The sequence below is a fragment of the Coffea arabica genome, chromosome 2e (genome assembly GCF_036785885.1).
Source record: "Coffea arabica cultivar ET-39 chromosome 2e, Coffea Arabica ET-39 HiFi, whole genome shotgun sequence".
In the NCBI taxonomy this organism is placed as follows: Eukaryota; Viridiplantae; Streptophyta; class Magnoliopsida; order Gentianales; family Rubiaceae; genus Coffea; species Coffea arabica.
The window spans coordinates 18,700,701-18,715,781 of NC_092313.1; the positions used below are offsets into that span (position 1 = coordinate 18,700,701).

Sequence of the window (15,081 nt, forward strand, 5' to 3'; positions counted from 1 at the left end):
AGTAGCTTGACTCGAGCTCGCAAGCTATTCAGTTAGTAGCTCAGCTCGAGTTTGTGTTGACCGAGTTCGAGTTGCTTAATAGAAGCAGCAAGTCGAGCTCGAGGTTCAATATTTTGCACTCGAAGACTCGATGAGTCTAATCAAATTTTTATAATATATTTTAATTTTTTTATATTTATTATTATGAAATATCAATAATATCCTTTATTTAAAATTATATGTAAAATATTAATTTTTATTACGTGAGCTCGAATAGGCTCAATTAAGTTTGATTTGAATTGATTAGATTTAATTAAACTCGAACTCGAGTAACGTAAATTGATGTCGAATTCAAACTCAAGCTTAAAATTCTAAAAACTCGACAAGCTTGAACTCGATCTCAAACTTAGTTATTTTACCTCGAGTCGAGATCGAGTAGTGCACTACTCGAGTTCGACTCGACTCGAACGCACCCCTAACCGCACCTAGAAAGAAAAGGCCACTTTACAGGGTTGCACCATACTCGAAACTTCTGTTGCTGTTCTTGTTGTTGCTGCTGTTTTTTCTTTTTTCTTTTTCTCATTTGGAGAGCGTCACGAACATTCTGGGCTGTTTCTGAAATTGAAGGAGACAAATCGGCTTCTAGAACAATAAACTTCGAAGCAATCGAGAGAAACTCAATCGAGAGAAACTAACTGCATACGTGTTGATCGAGCTCATCAAAGTCCATTACACATGAGATAACTGTTCACATCACCCGACCGAAGTTAAAAAAAGGTCCCACGAAAGAAAACGCATATCCTACGCGGACAGCTTATGTTAAGCTGTTTGTTTGGCTGCATATTACTTACCATGTTAATCGTGAAAAGACACAACAATTTTCTTTGGCTGCTTTAGCAAAATTTCCAAACGTATGAAAATTTTACCTGTTGTCGGTGCTGAGAGTGCTTACAAAAAAAGTTAGGTGAGGAAAATCCATAGCAGAAACAGTATTCCAGCTCTGTGAACTCTTTCGTTCATTCTCAATATATTGTAAACTACTCCTATGAATGAATCAATAGCTGGGAACCATGATTTAGCTCTGCTTTTTTGCTTACCTATGTGGTTCATGATGAGTTGTGCAACTGTTTTCCACCTCCTCTAACTTGTTTCCCGATTTTCTTTCACAAATCTCGAGCAAATTATCTTACTAGAGGATTTGGTTTCGCATGATCGCGTGCAATTTCCGAAACAAAGTTGGAATCTCCATGTCTTGTCTTTTAAATTCATTAGTTGCTGAAAAATTTGGTGCACTTCGTAACACAACAAGAAGCAAGAAGAAAGCGTTGCGTTGTAATGGCGTTCTTTAACCTTTTGTGCCGCGCCAACAGCGGTTGGCATCAAAGCTCAAAATGGTTTTTTGAAGAGACGGTCTTCCTCGAGCAATAATAATTAATGTATCTTATACGTTTCCAATTTCCACCCTTCCCTTATATGATGTTGAGTTTTTAAAAAATAATAATAATAAAGGGTTGTTATTGCAATTTTTTTTTCTGTTTTGGGTCTGGAGTCCAATATTGTACCCAGAAAAAAAATATATTTTAAAAAGGCCTCTCCGGCAAAGGTTAGAGCAATGAGCCAAGGCCCGTGATGTCTGGAAGGAATCGCGTTTCAAGGTTCTTATCCACCCAAAACTCTTAAAAATTGGCAGAAGGCAGCCCATAACTTGCGGTTTGTTTCTTGAAGACCAGCTGCCCACTGTCTCCGAAATAAAAGAATGCCCCATAATAATTCGTGAATCCTTCCCACTCCATTGTCAGTGTCCTTTAGGGGTAGAGGGATCAAAATGGGTGATTTGGACAGGTTGAAATGGATAACAGATATAAGTGAGTTAACTCATTTTATAACCATTTAATTATATAGATATAAATGAGTAAGTCAAAACATGAGTTAGATAATCCAATTATCCATTTATAATCCATTTATTTTAACTTTTTGTAAACTCATTTAAATTCATTTTTATAAACTAAATTATTAATTTATACCACTCTTTGCACCCTCATTAGTTTTAGAAATTTGTACTTATAATGTTCAATAAGCCTAATTACCAATTTTTTCATCCATGTTTTATGTTGCAAAATTACATACTATTTAATAATTGAACAATAAGAATATAAAAATTTGAACTAAATACTATGAAAGTTAACATAAAAACTTAATCCAAAAACTTTGAACCCTTAGCATTTTTTTCGTATATATATATTTAAAATTTCATTTTTGCAAGGTAGGAAAAGAGGCTAAAACTTATGATAAATGAAAGGACAACTGTGTGCTTCAATGACAACCTTGGAATCCAATTGTCGCATGTTGTAAGTTGTAACCCATTCTCTCTCTCTCTCTCTTTTTTTGGTTCGTTCGTTGATTCACAACAATTGGAAACAAAAAATCTTGTTTAATAATATAAGTTTAGTCCCTTTTTGGATTGTAGTCGGGAGTTTGAATCTTACCTGTAGGAAAAAAAAAATTAAGAGGAGGTGCTAAAACACCCTTTTAGTCTAGTCGGATTTTTAAATCTATTAATTTCCTATATATAGTTTCTTTAAACTCATCTGCATATAAATTATGATAGATTAAGTTATAAAAAAATTATCGTTATGGTAAAAAAAAAAATGAAAGGACAACTGCGTGCTTCAATGACAACCTTGGAATCCAATTATAGCATGTTGTAACCCATTCTCTCTCTCTCTCTCTCTCTCTTTTTTTTGGTTCGTTCGTTGGTTCACAACAATTGGAAACAAAAAATCTTGTTTAATAGTAATATACAAAGGAAACAAACAAAGGGCAAGATGCCACCACGAAGCTTCCCTGGAGCCATGTCCCTAATAAAAAGTTAACCAAATGTATTTACACAGGGAACCACAATTATTAATTCCCTCCAAATTGCGATTTGGCAAATCTATCCAAGAATCGTGAAACACAATTTGGTCGGCGGTTGAAAAGGTATATTTGGGGACAGGAATCGATAATTCCCTCCAAGCGGCACTCTGTTTGGTTAGTGATTACTAAAAGCGAACGAAAGAACAGTGGTTAATAAGGTTTATTGATACAGGGGATCACGATTTGTCATTCCCTCCAAACCGCAGTTTGGCAATTAATTAAAGGAGATGAAACATAATTTTTGGTTAGTGCTTAATAAGGTATGTTTATACAGGGGACCAGAATTAAGAATTCCCTCCAAAATGTGGTTTGGAGACGTATCCAAGAATCACGAAACAGGAGAGTTCTACAAAAGGTACCTACGATAGTGTTATGTAGCAATTCAAGGTTGGATGTATAAAGAGAGATATCAATTTTTAAATAGTTTTAAGAGTTTAGGTTATTGGATAATGTAACAAGAAGAGTTTCTTGAATTACATGAGTATGATAGCGAAAGGGGATGGTGAAATTTCCCATCAAATACGAGCTGGTCAGTGCTTAATAATACCGATTAATAATTAATACATTTATGATTTATCATACTATATGGGATCACGGCTAATAATTGCCTCCGTGCTGCAGTTTCGCAGTTAAAAATTGCCGGGAACAGCATCATTTTCTTCCCGATAATAGTTGAGTTGATCTCCTTCCTCTTCCCCCAGTTCTTTTTATCCTCAAATCGGGATCAGATTCTCAGAAGTAAACGATGGCAGCTGGTTCACCCCTCCAGCTCCGACCTCTTGGCAACACCGGCCTCAAGCTCAGCTCCATCGGCTTTGGCGCCTCCCCACTTGGCCGGGTCTTCGGCCCCGTCTCTGAGGAGGAAGCAATCGCCTCCGTTTGTGAAGCCTTTCGCCTTGGCATCAACTTCTTTGACACCTCCCCGTGAGAAAAAAGAAATCCCGTTTTTCATTTTGATTTTAATTAGCTGGTTTCTTTTTCTAATTTGCTGATAAAATGGGTTAATTTGTACTAACATTTGACAATTGTTTTTTATGCGATTTAGGTACTATGGAGCGACCTTGTCGGAAAAGATGTTGGGGAAGGGTTTGAAAGCACTTGGGGTGGCTAGAGATCAGTACATTGTATCTACAAAATGTGGGAGATATCAGGAGGGTTTTGATTTCAGTGCTGAGAGAGTGACCAAAAGTGTCGATGAAAGCCTGGAAAGGTTGCACCTGGATTATGTTGATATATTGCTTTGTCATGATATTGAATTTGGTTCTCTTGATCAGGTGCCGTATTTTTTGTACTTCTTGCATTTTGAATAGTAGGGGATAAGAAAATTATTTTATTAGGTAGTTATGAACTCTGTGGCTCGTTTTATTTGTTTCTCCAACAGATTGTAAACGAGACAATTCCTGCCCTTCTGAAACTAAAGGAAGCAGGGAAAACGCGATTTATTGGTTTAACAGGATTGCCATTAGGGATTTTTACTTATGTGCTTGATCGAGTACCACCAGGTACGATTGATGTGATTCTCTCCTATTGTCACTATAGCATTAATGATTCGACATTGGAAGGTCTACTGCCCTACTTAAAGAGCAAGGGTGTTGGGGTGATAAGTGCCTCTCCCCTATCTATGGGGCTTCTTACAGAAAGTGGTCCTCCAGAGTGGCACCCTGCTCTTCCTGAACTGAAGGTTTTGATTCTCTTTTCTGATTAGCATCCTTTTCTAGTTTTTATTTATTTTAAGAGCTAAATACACATACTTTCTTAACCTTTGCACGTAATTTAGAATGTAAACACTGGCAAGTTTGGTCTGTTTGTTGCCAGTGTCATGGTGAGAGCCTTTCGTATTGTATTAATTGTTTGCCTGACAAATGTTATTCCGGTATCTATGCTACTTTCATACTTGACCTCTTTTTGTGTCAAACTTCATCTTAGACGTCAATGCTACAAAACTGATCTCAGACAAATATAGTGTGTTACCTCGATGCTTTATGACAAGGTGATCATGATCTTGCATAAGTCTCAACTTTTTCACTGTAAAGAACCTTACTTTATGTAGCTTAAAGTGTGTTATGTATATTGTACTGTGTGTCGGTTACTTCTCTCAAAGTTGTGTTGAAGAAATTACCTCGTAATGGGCCAATGCCCATCCGACAAGGTGTAAAAAGTGATGGAGGATTTCTGGTAGAGCAATCTCAGGAGATAAGTGGGCAAACTCTATGAGAGTAGCCCCACAGGAGATAAGGTTTTTTTAGAAGAACGCTTGTCTGCTTGCTTGAGTGCAGTACAAATCAATTGCATCTTGGTTTATGCTCACTAACGCAGTCATCTTTTAAGTCCTTACTATTATTCTGGATGTGTCATTGTCTGGAGCTTACTCTCAATCTGGTTGAAATACCCTAGTTTGCTTTTCCTCAGGCTGCATGTCAATCTGCTTCTGCCTACTGTAAGGAGAAGGGAAAGAATATATCTAAATTAGCTATTCAGTTCAGCCTATCAAATAAAGACATCTCTACAATACTGGTTGGAATGAACTCTGTCACCCAGGTAAGGTTACTATACTGAGCCTGAATGTCAACAACGTACAAATACAAAATTTGGCCTTGTGGAGAAATTTTTCTTGTTAGCCAATGATCTTTCTTTAGTATTTCACCTAGACCACGCTTCAAGAGATTCACGATTAGCTACAATCTGTTTTATTTTACAGTCTTTGGTATCATTGCCATTCCTAACTTAAGTCATTTCTCCAATAAAAGATAAGGATCTGAAGACAAACGCGTGTGGAAAATGCAAAGCATGCATGTTTTTCTTTTGAGATAAATACTTGATGGTATTGGATTTTCATTTTAGAAGAATTATAAAGAGGTATACCGATTCGATCTAAGCTCTCTTATAAAGATTATTTCTTTGTTCTGATTTTTATTCCGTGTAAAACTTTGTTTCATTCCATGTCTCTTCAATTGTTATTTTTAACTTTTCCAGACAACTTTAAATTTAGGTTAAGAGTAGGGAATCTAGGGGATTATGAGTAATGTCTTATCATTTCCTCGGTGATACAGCACTTGACAAGCTTGAGACGGTTTTCTGAAAAGAAGAAGGCCTAGCATAATATAATTACCATGAAGAATTAGAGGAACCAGTGATCGTCCCTGGCTGCCAGATTTGGGGGTTAGGGAGGCTTAGGGGAGGGAGGGATGGGTAAAAAAGAAGAAGAAGAAGAAGAAGAATTAGCAGAACTATTATTTGTAATGAGTTGGGGGCTGCTGGTTCCTACTTTTAACCATCAGTTCCACTGTGATATAAGTAACAAACAAAGTTGTGGATCATCAGGTTGAACAAAATGTAGCGGCTGCAGCAGAGCTTGAAACAGTAGGAAAGGATGAGAAATTACTGGCTGAAATTGAGAAGATTTTGGAGCCCGTGAAGAACCAGACGTGGCCAAGTGGAATTCAGCAGCTTTGATATCGTATCTGCTATTAACTGCTTAGCATCTGTTGCATGGACATTTCCAAGGTTTCTTCTCATCTCTGTGAATCCCAAATTGGTGGTGTCTTTCCTTATTCTCTTTCTTTTTAAGGGTACCCGGTTTAGTTAAAGCTCTGTATCACCCAAAGCCAAGGGAAAATAAAAAAGAAGCTTAGCATCTTCATTCCAGATGGTGACCATATGTACTTTATCGCATTGCGTCCGAGATTACCGAACTAGGGAGTCTTACATAACACTTGTGGATCCATTTATCTTGCATTAATCCAGGAATTGTTAACATTGTCGGCTTCAACTGCGCGAATTCGGGAGCCCAAGATCACCTTAAACAAAAAATAATTGCGGACAACAATTAAGCGAAGGAGTTATACTAATTAGCATCTACAATAGCTTCTCTAACCATTAGTAAAGCCATCGGCGATTATGTCAGTGAGTGCAAAACAACAATCTCTAAACTCAGGCCAACGATCTGTCTCAAAAATTCGAACACAATTCTTGCAGTAATGAACCCATTTCTCACTTGAACTATAATCTCTGATTGTCAATCAAGTACATGGAGAGAAGATACCACTTCCACAATAAGATAATGTACATTCCCCCCCCCCCCCCCCACCCCAAATATTAATTTTGAGATTTTGCTTTGTACAAAGTGTAAACAATCTTTGAGTTCTGCTTTCCTATTTCAAATTGATCTACATTGTATCCGTGACAAATGTCAGAATTTACTTGCATGTAGCAATGGATTCCCATTCAAATAGCAAGCAAGCATCTTCGACTTTCACTACCTCGCAACCTGCTGTAAAGGAGGCCAAGCAATCTCATTATCATCCGTATAACCACGTATGACGAAGTCTGAGCAGTTCTTCCTGCACCCGTGGTTATACGGGTTGCGAAAGCGGCCATCTGGCCCGCGAAGATATCCATAACGTATAGCATTTGCCATTTCATTTGTGGTAATATTCCTAGAGATCTGCGCGGCAGAAGACTTGATCAGTTACCAGTACCAAACACGACTGAGCATCCAAGACAACATTTTCACTATGTGAAAAGTTAAAACCCAAAACAAAAAATGGAATTTCCTTGTTCAAACTAAGCTATGTCTTCGAATTTGGCAAAAGTGGGAAGGGGGCCAGGCACTCAATTTCTAGCATTGCCGCAACAAGGCAACAACTTTCGACCACAAGACTTGAACCTGAATTTTCCGTCACAATTCACCCCAACAATACAAGCTTGAATCTTTTCTTTTTCTGGGGGCCACAGGGGGAGGAAGTGCATAAGACAAGAAAATTTTGGTTCTTCTTGCCAACTCTCTTTCATTATCTGTTCTTTTATTCCCCAGTTGTGTTTATGTGGTGGTGAATAGGAGGGTGTTGATCCATTACCTGTGAAACTTGAACTATCAATAGAGTTGCAGCAGCAAGAAGAATAGATCCATCCATGATAAGAAATGCGACAACCCCAGGGTGTTCAAAAATAACGTGATGAATCCATGTTTCTCCCTGTAGCACAAATACTGATGTCCAAATTCCTGCCATATCGAGACATTATTGTTATTCGTGAGTAAGTGAAGACATAAATGCTATCAAAGACTTATCCAACTTACTTTGAAGAGCAACAGCAGCACCAATTAATGATGTCATCATCCCCAAACAGAGAAAAATGAAAAAGTCACGTTTATTCCTCTACAAAAACATCAGAAGAAATGAAATAGTGAAGCCAAGGATAACTATTCAGTATGTAACTGCAAAGTGTAAAACAACCTACAAGTATTGCCACCAATAGTAGCAAATTTTTAGATAATATGTTAGAGAAAGTCTATATATGAAACCAAAGCCACATGAATTAACAGAGAGAGTTTGCAAGTGCAAAGCAGGATTCGGTACATTTCAGCATCAACAGCATCATATATAAGAAAGATAGTAGCAGAAGACCAAACTGTATTTAATAACTTCTGTCGCAGAATCCCATCATAAGGCTATATTACAAAGGCAGGCAACCAGTGAAACATCTCATTCTGTGTAAAAGAATTGAAGTACGTCAAAAAGTGACTCCAACTTAAGATCTCTATCACGAAGCCACAAAAGAAGCTCATTCTCCCAGGACAAATAGAGAAACACAGGGGCTTAATAAGAGTAAGAAACAAGCAGGAACCAACAAGTTGAACCAATATTGAATAACCGAGATTTCTTATGAAACTATGAACAAACCTAAATATACTGCAATATAGTTACTTTAATCAGCAAATAACACTAAGACCTACCTTCCCCACACAATTTGAGATCCAGGGACAGTGATGGTCAAACTGTTCCACACAGTGTTTGCAAGTTGGACAGTGCTTTGAGCGAACTGGTCTTATTATCTATACATAAACCAAAAAGAGAGATGACCCACATATTACTAAATGTAAGATACAAAGGATTTTACATACTCTGCTTCAAAATTTAACTAATTAGCATAGAGAAAAGTTAGTTTACATATTTCTAGAGCATATTAAATTGGTAGCAGAATAACTCAATTATAAAACCTTGCAGGTAGGGCAGAGCTGAGACCAATTTCCAGTCCAAACTGAGGAACTGTTCAAATCAATGTTCAACAAAGGATCCTGCGAAAGTTAAATAACCTAATTAAGAATCAAAAGATGAAGACGGCCATACCAAAATCTAAAATTTGCAGAAAAAGAAGATGCAAGAAGGTGATAGGCAGAGAAACACAGAAGAGCTCAAGTACCTCTGAGTCAAAATGACTATCCATCCCAGTCTTTATATAACCTGGATCTTTGCTGCAATTGAATCAGAAAGCGCCATCAGACAACATGAAAAAAAATTATGCAGAGGATTATGTGCTAAGTATCATAAAATGAGGACCGATGCAACTAGCGGTACCATGTTTGACATTTACAATAAACAGAACAAACAAGAAGCCCAGACAAAATGATCAATTGTTTCTGAAAAATTAAAGCTGAAATGGGAACTTCAAACACATAAAATAAGCAACTGCTGGTGATGACACAAAATACTAGTTCCAAGCCAACCACTATCACTTTTTCAAAATAAAATCATGACAAAGCTACTAGGCCCCAGTCACAAACAGTGCTCTAAAAGATCATGGCGAATCTTTCCGAGTCCTGGAATTGAACTTCAATAACTTCATCAAATTTGACAGATCTAAACTAGGCCATGCTTTAGCTTATTTACTTAAAAACTACCTTTTGATGCTTTAGTACAAAAGCAAATTTTGGGGACAATATGATTTCTTGCTCACCAAATTGAGTTTTCTGTTCATACTTTGACAATATTTAAGTATATTTGTATAGAAATCTAAATTATGATAATTTTAAATAGAAAAGCAATCATGTCTGCAAAAGTAAACAAACTCTATTCTATAACTAAATGATTCACATTCAGCTGCGTTTCCAGATTCAGCAATACGAGAAACCTGCTAATTCACATTTTCCACCCATAACTTGTTTCTGTAAGCAGTCTATCACAGTTGATGACACTTATCAGCTGGAAGTTAACTGCTAGACTAATCAAATGCATACACAAGTAATGAAAAGATAGATGCAAAAGAATGCAGTTCACACACAAAATGGCATTCAGATCAAAAGAAATCATAGCACAATATTCTGTATAGGATGAAAAGATACATACCTGCTACAGCGGACAAACATTACCAGTGCTGCCACTCCCAGAGAAACACCAGTCCATCCCCAAAGTCCAACTACAGCAGTTACTTTTGTCATATTTGAAGCTAGCACAAGTGTTTTGAAAAGATTAGCAAGGAAGCAATTCTAACTTGATATATGGAATAGTCTAAAATTTATAGATTTAATTACCAAAAATGACTGAATTCATGAAGAGAATGATGTTGAAAACTACAAGAGAGAACAGAATTGGAGCATAACCAATATTTCCGTTCTTCCAAGGGAAAATTTTGTTCTGCCAGCCCTTACTGTGTGCATGCAGAACATTAGACTGCAACAAAAACAAATCAGATCGTATCAAAATCAGCCTTCCTAAAGGTAAAACTGTCCTATTTTGATACTCGAGCAGAATAGATAAATTGTTTCAACTCACATGACAGGAAAGTCAAAGAAAAATCTCTACTTGACAAGCAGAAGAATGCGCTATTTCAGTTATATGTGACACATACTAACTCTCCTAATTAGATTAGGATTTTTTGTCACTTTGTTTACTTTGTTACTTCTAAAATTCTTAACTTTAGGATGCATAACTTTTACCATCTCACAATTTATATAATAGCCCCTTAGCTAAAGAACCAAAAAAATTAAAAAAAAAAAAACCAAGAACCAAATATAGTTGAATTCAAACATTACAGCACTACTGCCCTGCATACAAGAGAAGCATCACCAGCATAGCTGTCAATACTCCTAAAGTTTATCAAAAGAAATATGGATTTTAGTGTATTCTCATTCTCCCATCTTTTAAAATTGTTAAATATTTAAATGTGTATCATGAGCCAAGAACTACAGTAGGTGGAGTATGGAAAACTTTGCACGTTGAGCCACCATCAGATTTGAGTAAAACACTTCAGCAACTTGAAAGGCCAGAAACAGACAGTTTTGGGGGTAACAGCTACTAATCTTATATACAACTAGAAGTTATACCAATGCAAAGTTACCTACGAGGGAAAGACCAATATGTCGATGACCTTTGTCAAATGCAAGCTGTACAGGCGTAAACCCAGCTTTATCCTTCACTAGTAGTTCCTCCTTAGTGCCTGTGTGTAGGAGAATAGTACATGCTTCTGCATATCCTCTTAATGCAGCCCAATGCAGAGGGGTACAGCCTACATTTCAATGACAGATCAATTTGGCCAGAACGAGTTATCAAATGAGATTACAGAAATAAGTGTCCAGTCAATTAATGTATAAAGCATTGTGTCACCCACAGTTGCCTTTAGTTCTTTGGCTAATACAAAAGTATCCGAGTGACATCCATGTTTAAGTCAAAATGGATATTCACCACCCTAAGTGAATTTGCATGATCAAATATCCTTGAGGAATTCAACAAAAGCCCTTGAGTCCCACTCACATAAAGAACCTCTCTCTACCCTCTCTCTACCCTCCCTCTCCCCCTTCTTCCCCCACCCCTTGTTGCATCAGTCCTACTAACAATTCTTCTTCACTCCTCCTCCTCCTCATGAAGGATGAACAGCCTCTGGCAGACTAGTTGTGGATTCAAAGAACCCATCAGGCATTTACCAAATGGAATATGTAATGTGCACTCACATGCCTGAGTCTTGTCATGTCAACCTGTCTGCTTTCGGGTTTAACAACGAGCTGAGCAACAAAGACTCCAAGGATAAACAGAACAAGCAAAAGTGCCACAATACAATATCAACGTACCTCCTTTATCCTGCCTCCCTTGGTATGCATCTCTAAATAGCAATAATCTGATTGTATCAGAATATCCCTTGTAAGCAGCCCTGAAAGAGACCATTTAAGCAGGCATAGGCCCATTAGCAGAAGAGAAACTCAAGTTCAGGAAACTGGCATCGTATGTCACTATTGAAATAATGATAATAATACCTAAACTAACCGAGAAAAAAAAAAGGCCAAGCAAAAGAGTAACTAATCCAACAACTGTAATTGAATCACAGCATCACCCACAATATGATGGTCAAGTAAAAGAAAACTCCTGATCAATATCTTCAGCTAACAGAACAATACGCCTCTATGGATAAGCAGAGTTGCACATAATCATTAAGTAAGCACTTCAGAATACATTTAAGTTGTACTTTCATTTACCATATTAGCTAGTATGGCAGACAGAAGCATTTAGCAGACAAAAACGACATCTGTCATTAAAACCGCTAATCCAGGAAACTCCAGATATTACAAGATTCGGATCACCCCTTTGCTCTTATTTGACAATAATAGATGACTAGATCGGTATTTCTAGAACAAAAAATGAAAATTAGAAATAGACCTGTTAATAGAATAAGAATGGGACCAGATTTCTCTATCTAGACTCATTTTACCCCTCAATGTGACAAAAAAAGCAAGAGAATGCAACAGCACACAATTTCAATTTTGACTTTCCATCTAAATCTCATTGTTCCTCTTGTCTTCCAACTTTTCCACTCAATTCCTTTACCCAATTTCATTTAGATGCCCCATCTAGGTACTGAAAATTTTTTAACAAGTGGTATGCTGGAGGGATTTTGCCCAAAGCAAAAAAGAAGAAAAAAGGAAGAGGGAAAAAAAAGGGGAAGAAGAAGATACAGATGCAGCAAACAAATATAACATACCAATGTAGGGGACTTCTTCCATCATTATCAGGCACATCAAATTCAGCATAATACTTTGCAACAATGTGATTTAAGAATGCTGTTTGTCCATATTGAGCTGCTACATGAACTGCCTGCAATGTCAGTAGTTACTACTTTGAAATTAACTGCCAAGGTATTAGTTATCTGAATTAAATCAAAAGCAACCTTTAGTTTTGGGTGCACAAAGTTCTGCCGAGTTCATACTTAAATTTTCTCCCCAAGAAAAATTAAAAACTTCAAAAAGAATGTGTTTTTACGTTCCGATCACTCCATCGCTTGAATTGCATCTTACATAGAATAATGAACAATGACACTACTGAAAGTAAGTTTCAGCGGTAATTACTACATCATAAGAATATTCAACAAGCCAGCAAAACATTACCCGATAACCATTAACATCAACAGCCTCGACTCGCGCCCCGTTCTGCAACAGAACATCGGCAGCTGCAATTGATCCCCTGACAGCCGCCCAATGCAACGCCGTTTGTCCAGAATTGTCCGAAGCATTAACATCACCACCGCGCTTCAAGATGATCCAAATAATTCGATCTTGGAGCAAAATTGAGCCAATAATAATAAAAAAAAAAAAAGAATCTTCGAACACTAATTAATTCCTAAAGAACAATTACCTGGATGATATATTGTGCTACATCAGGGAAATTATTCAGAGCGGCCCACTGGAGAGCGTAGTAGCCGTTGCCGTCGGGTTGGGAGACAGAAACGCCGTCGTTTTCGACGAAATTTCGAAGTTTGTCGAAGTCGCCGTAGGCGGAAGCGGAGAAAATGTCAACAATGGCAACCTGGGTAGGGTTTTGGCAAGCGTTCTTCTGATCGTTGGAGTCGGATACGATTTCGATCTCGGATGACGCCATTTTCAGATCAATCATAACATGCCAGTAGCTTACTACTATTAGAGCTTCTCTTGATAGAAATAATTAATTTCGGGGGTTTAGGGCTTAGGGTTTATATATAATGATTCGATGGGCGGGATTTACCGTTTCAATTATCAGGTGCTTAAGCGCTTTCCGCCAGCTTTTAGCTTTGGCAAGATTACTTACCAGAGAAGTCCAGACTTCAGACTTTGACTCGCACGGCTCTAAATTTCCAATCAGGGACTCCATAAAAAGGTATTTGCGCAACCGGCGACATAATCTTTGGATATTCATCTGCTTCCCATTTAAGTTTTGTATTCCATATTAAGTGCCCATTCAACACAATCAGTTCTAGTTTACCGAATATATTTGCAATTATTCTGGTCCAATTACCTTCTAGTGTAAATATCTGCACAATAATTCCACTCTCAATATTTTTATTTGGAATTTAAGAGTATATTATTACATGGAAGCACCAAATGTGTCATGCAACACGCCCAAAAAGTTTGTGTTATACTAGGCATGGTAGGTGATCGATGCTTTCATGCTGAGTCGCTGACAAAAGCCCTAATGCTGACAAAATGACAAATTGACTATTTGCATGACATAATACAAATCAAAAGGTACAAAACTAGCAGACTATTAACTCCTGACAAGTTAGAGTCGTTCTTTTTTTTTTTCCCTTGACATTTCTCACCTCTCAAATGTGACGTAGTTATTTCTTTATTCTTCGATATATTTTACACTATACTTGCCCCAAAATTTCAAGTAGTAGTCCGTCCGGATCAAGGGTCTCTTTAGTTGAATTTTGTAATTTTTATGACTTTTGATAGAAATTCAAATAACCTTAGTGTAGTTATAATTTTCATGCTACTAATTTAATTGAATGAGCCGAGAAATTTGCTTTTATACTAAAATGGGGACATGTTAATTATAATTATACGTATCGTACAAAATTAGAGACAATACTACAACTTGAGAGGTACAGGCTATAATTGGAGCTTAGCATTATCTCCGATGATTTGATATGAAAGTGTCAATCACAACCTATTTATATTGATTCGTCCAAACCCGCTCATTAATAAGTGGATCTGAGAATACAATACAATTTGAATGAATTTTAACTTTACATGAGTAACTCAGGTAGATTCATTTAATCAGTAGATAATGGGTTAACTCATTTCACCCATTTAAAGTAATTACATGTTCAAAATCAATATTTGGCGAGTATTAAGGGGATATATTTGAATATTTTATTGATCTAATCACAATAAAATGTCATGGGAAAGAATTAAAAAAAAAGAATTTCAAACAGGTCATAAACTCATGCACATTTATGCCTATTTAGTATAAATGGATCAATTCAATTATACCATCACCCAATTATAATCCGTCCAAACCATTCTGACACCGCTGAATGTTAAGCTATCTATAACTATACACAAAAAAATTACCATAACAACTTACATCACCTTGCAAAATGTATCGAAATTAAACCAACACAGAGGAACGAGAGGGAAGTGAGGTGAACTGTTGAGAACTCTTC

At 37.0% G+C, this 15,081-nt stretch overlaps 2 protein-coding genes across 3 annotated transcripts; one reads left to right on the top strand and one right to left on the bottom strand.

The window, feature by feature from the left end:
* The first annotated feature begins 3,268 nt into the window (after positions 1-3,268).
* LOC113731580 (L-galactose dehydrogenase-like) lies at positions 3,269-6,540 on the top strand. 2 transcript variants are annotated; one of them, XM_027256930.2, is made up of 6 exons: positions 3,269-3,424; positions 3,517-3,819; positions 3,941-4,169; positions 4,277-4,576; positions 5,305-5,433; positions 5,946-6,263. In XM_027256930.2, exons 2-6 carry the CDS (start codon positions 3,641-3,643, stop codon positions 5,988-5,990), a joined length of 882 nt encoding a protein of 293 aa, XP_027112731.1. In that variant the 5' UTR covers positions 3,269-3,424; positions 3,517-3,640; the 3' UTR covers positions 5,991-6,263. The 2 variants fall into 2 exon arrangements, with proteins under 2 accessions (XP_027112731.1, XP_027112730.1); XM_027256929.2 differs by having other exon boundaries at positions 3,270-3,424; positions 6,217-6,540.
* Positions 6,541-6,994: 454 nt separating this feature from the next.
* Positions 6,995-13,767, bottom strand: LOC113731579 (probable protein S-acyltransferase 23). Its single transcript, XM_027256927.2, has 13 exons — positions 13,293-13,767; positions 13,046-13,186; positions 12,643-12,755; positions 11,738-11,817; positions 11,015-11,178; positions 10,205-10,343; positions 10,020-10,119; positions 9,097-9,148; positions 8,894-8,971; positions 8,630-8,728; positions 7,973-8,051; positions 7,752-7,897; positions 6,995-7,339 (listed from the first exon to the last, which is right to left on the bottom strand). Exons 1-13 carry the CDS (start codon positions 13,548-13,550, stop codon positions 7,151-7,153), a joined length of 1,638 nt encoding a protein of 545 aa, XP_027112728.1. The 5' UTR covers positions 13,551-13,767; the 3' UTR covers positions 6,995-7,150.
* Positions 13,768-15,081: the final 1,314 nt, after the last annotated feature.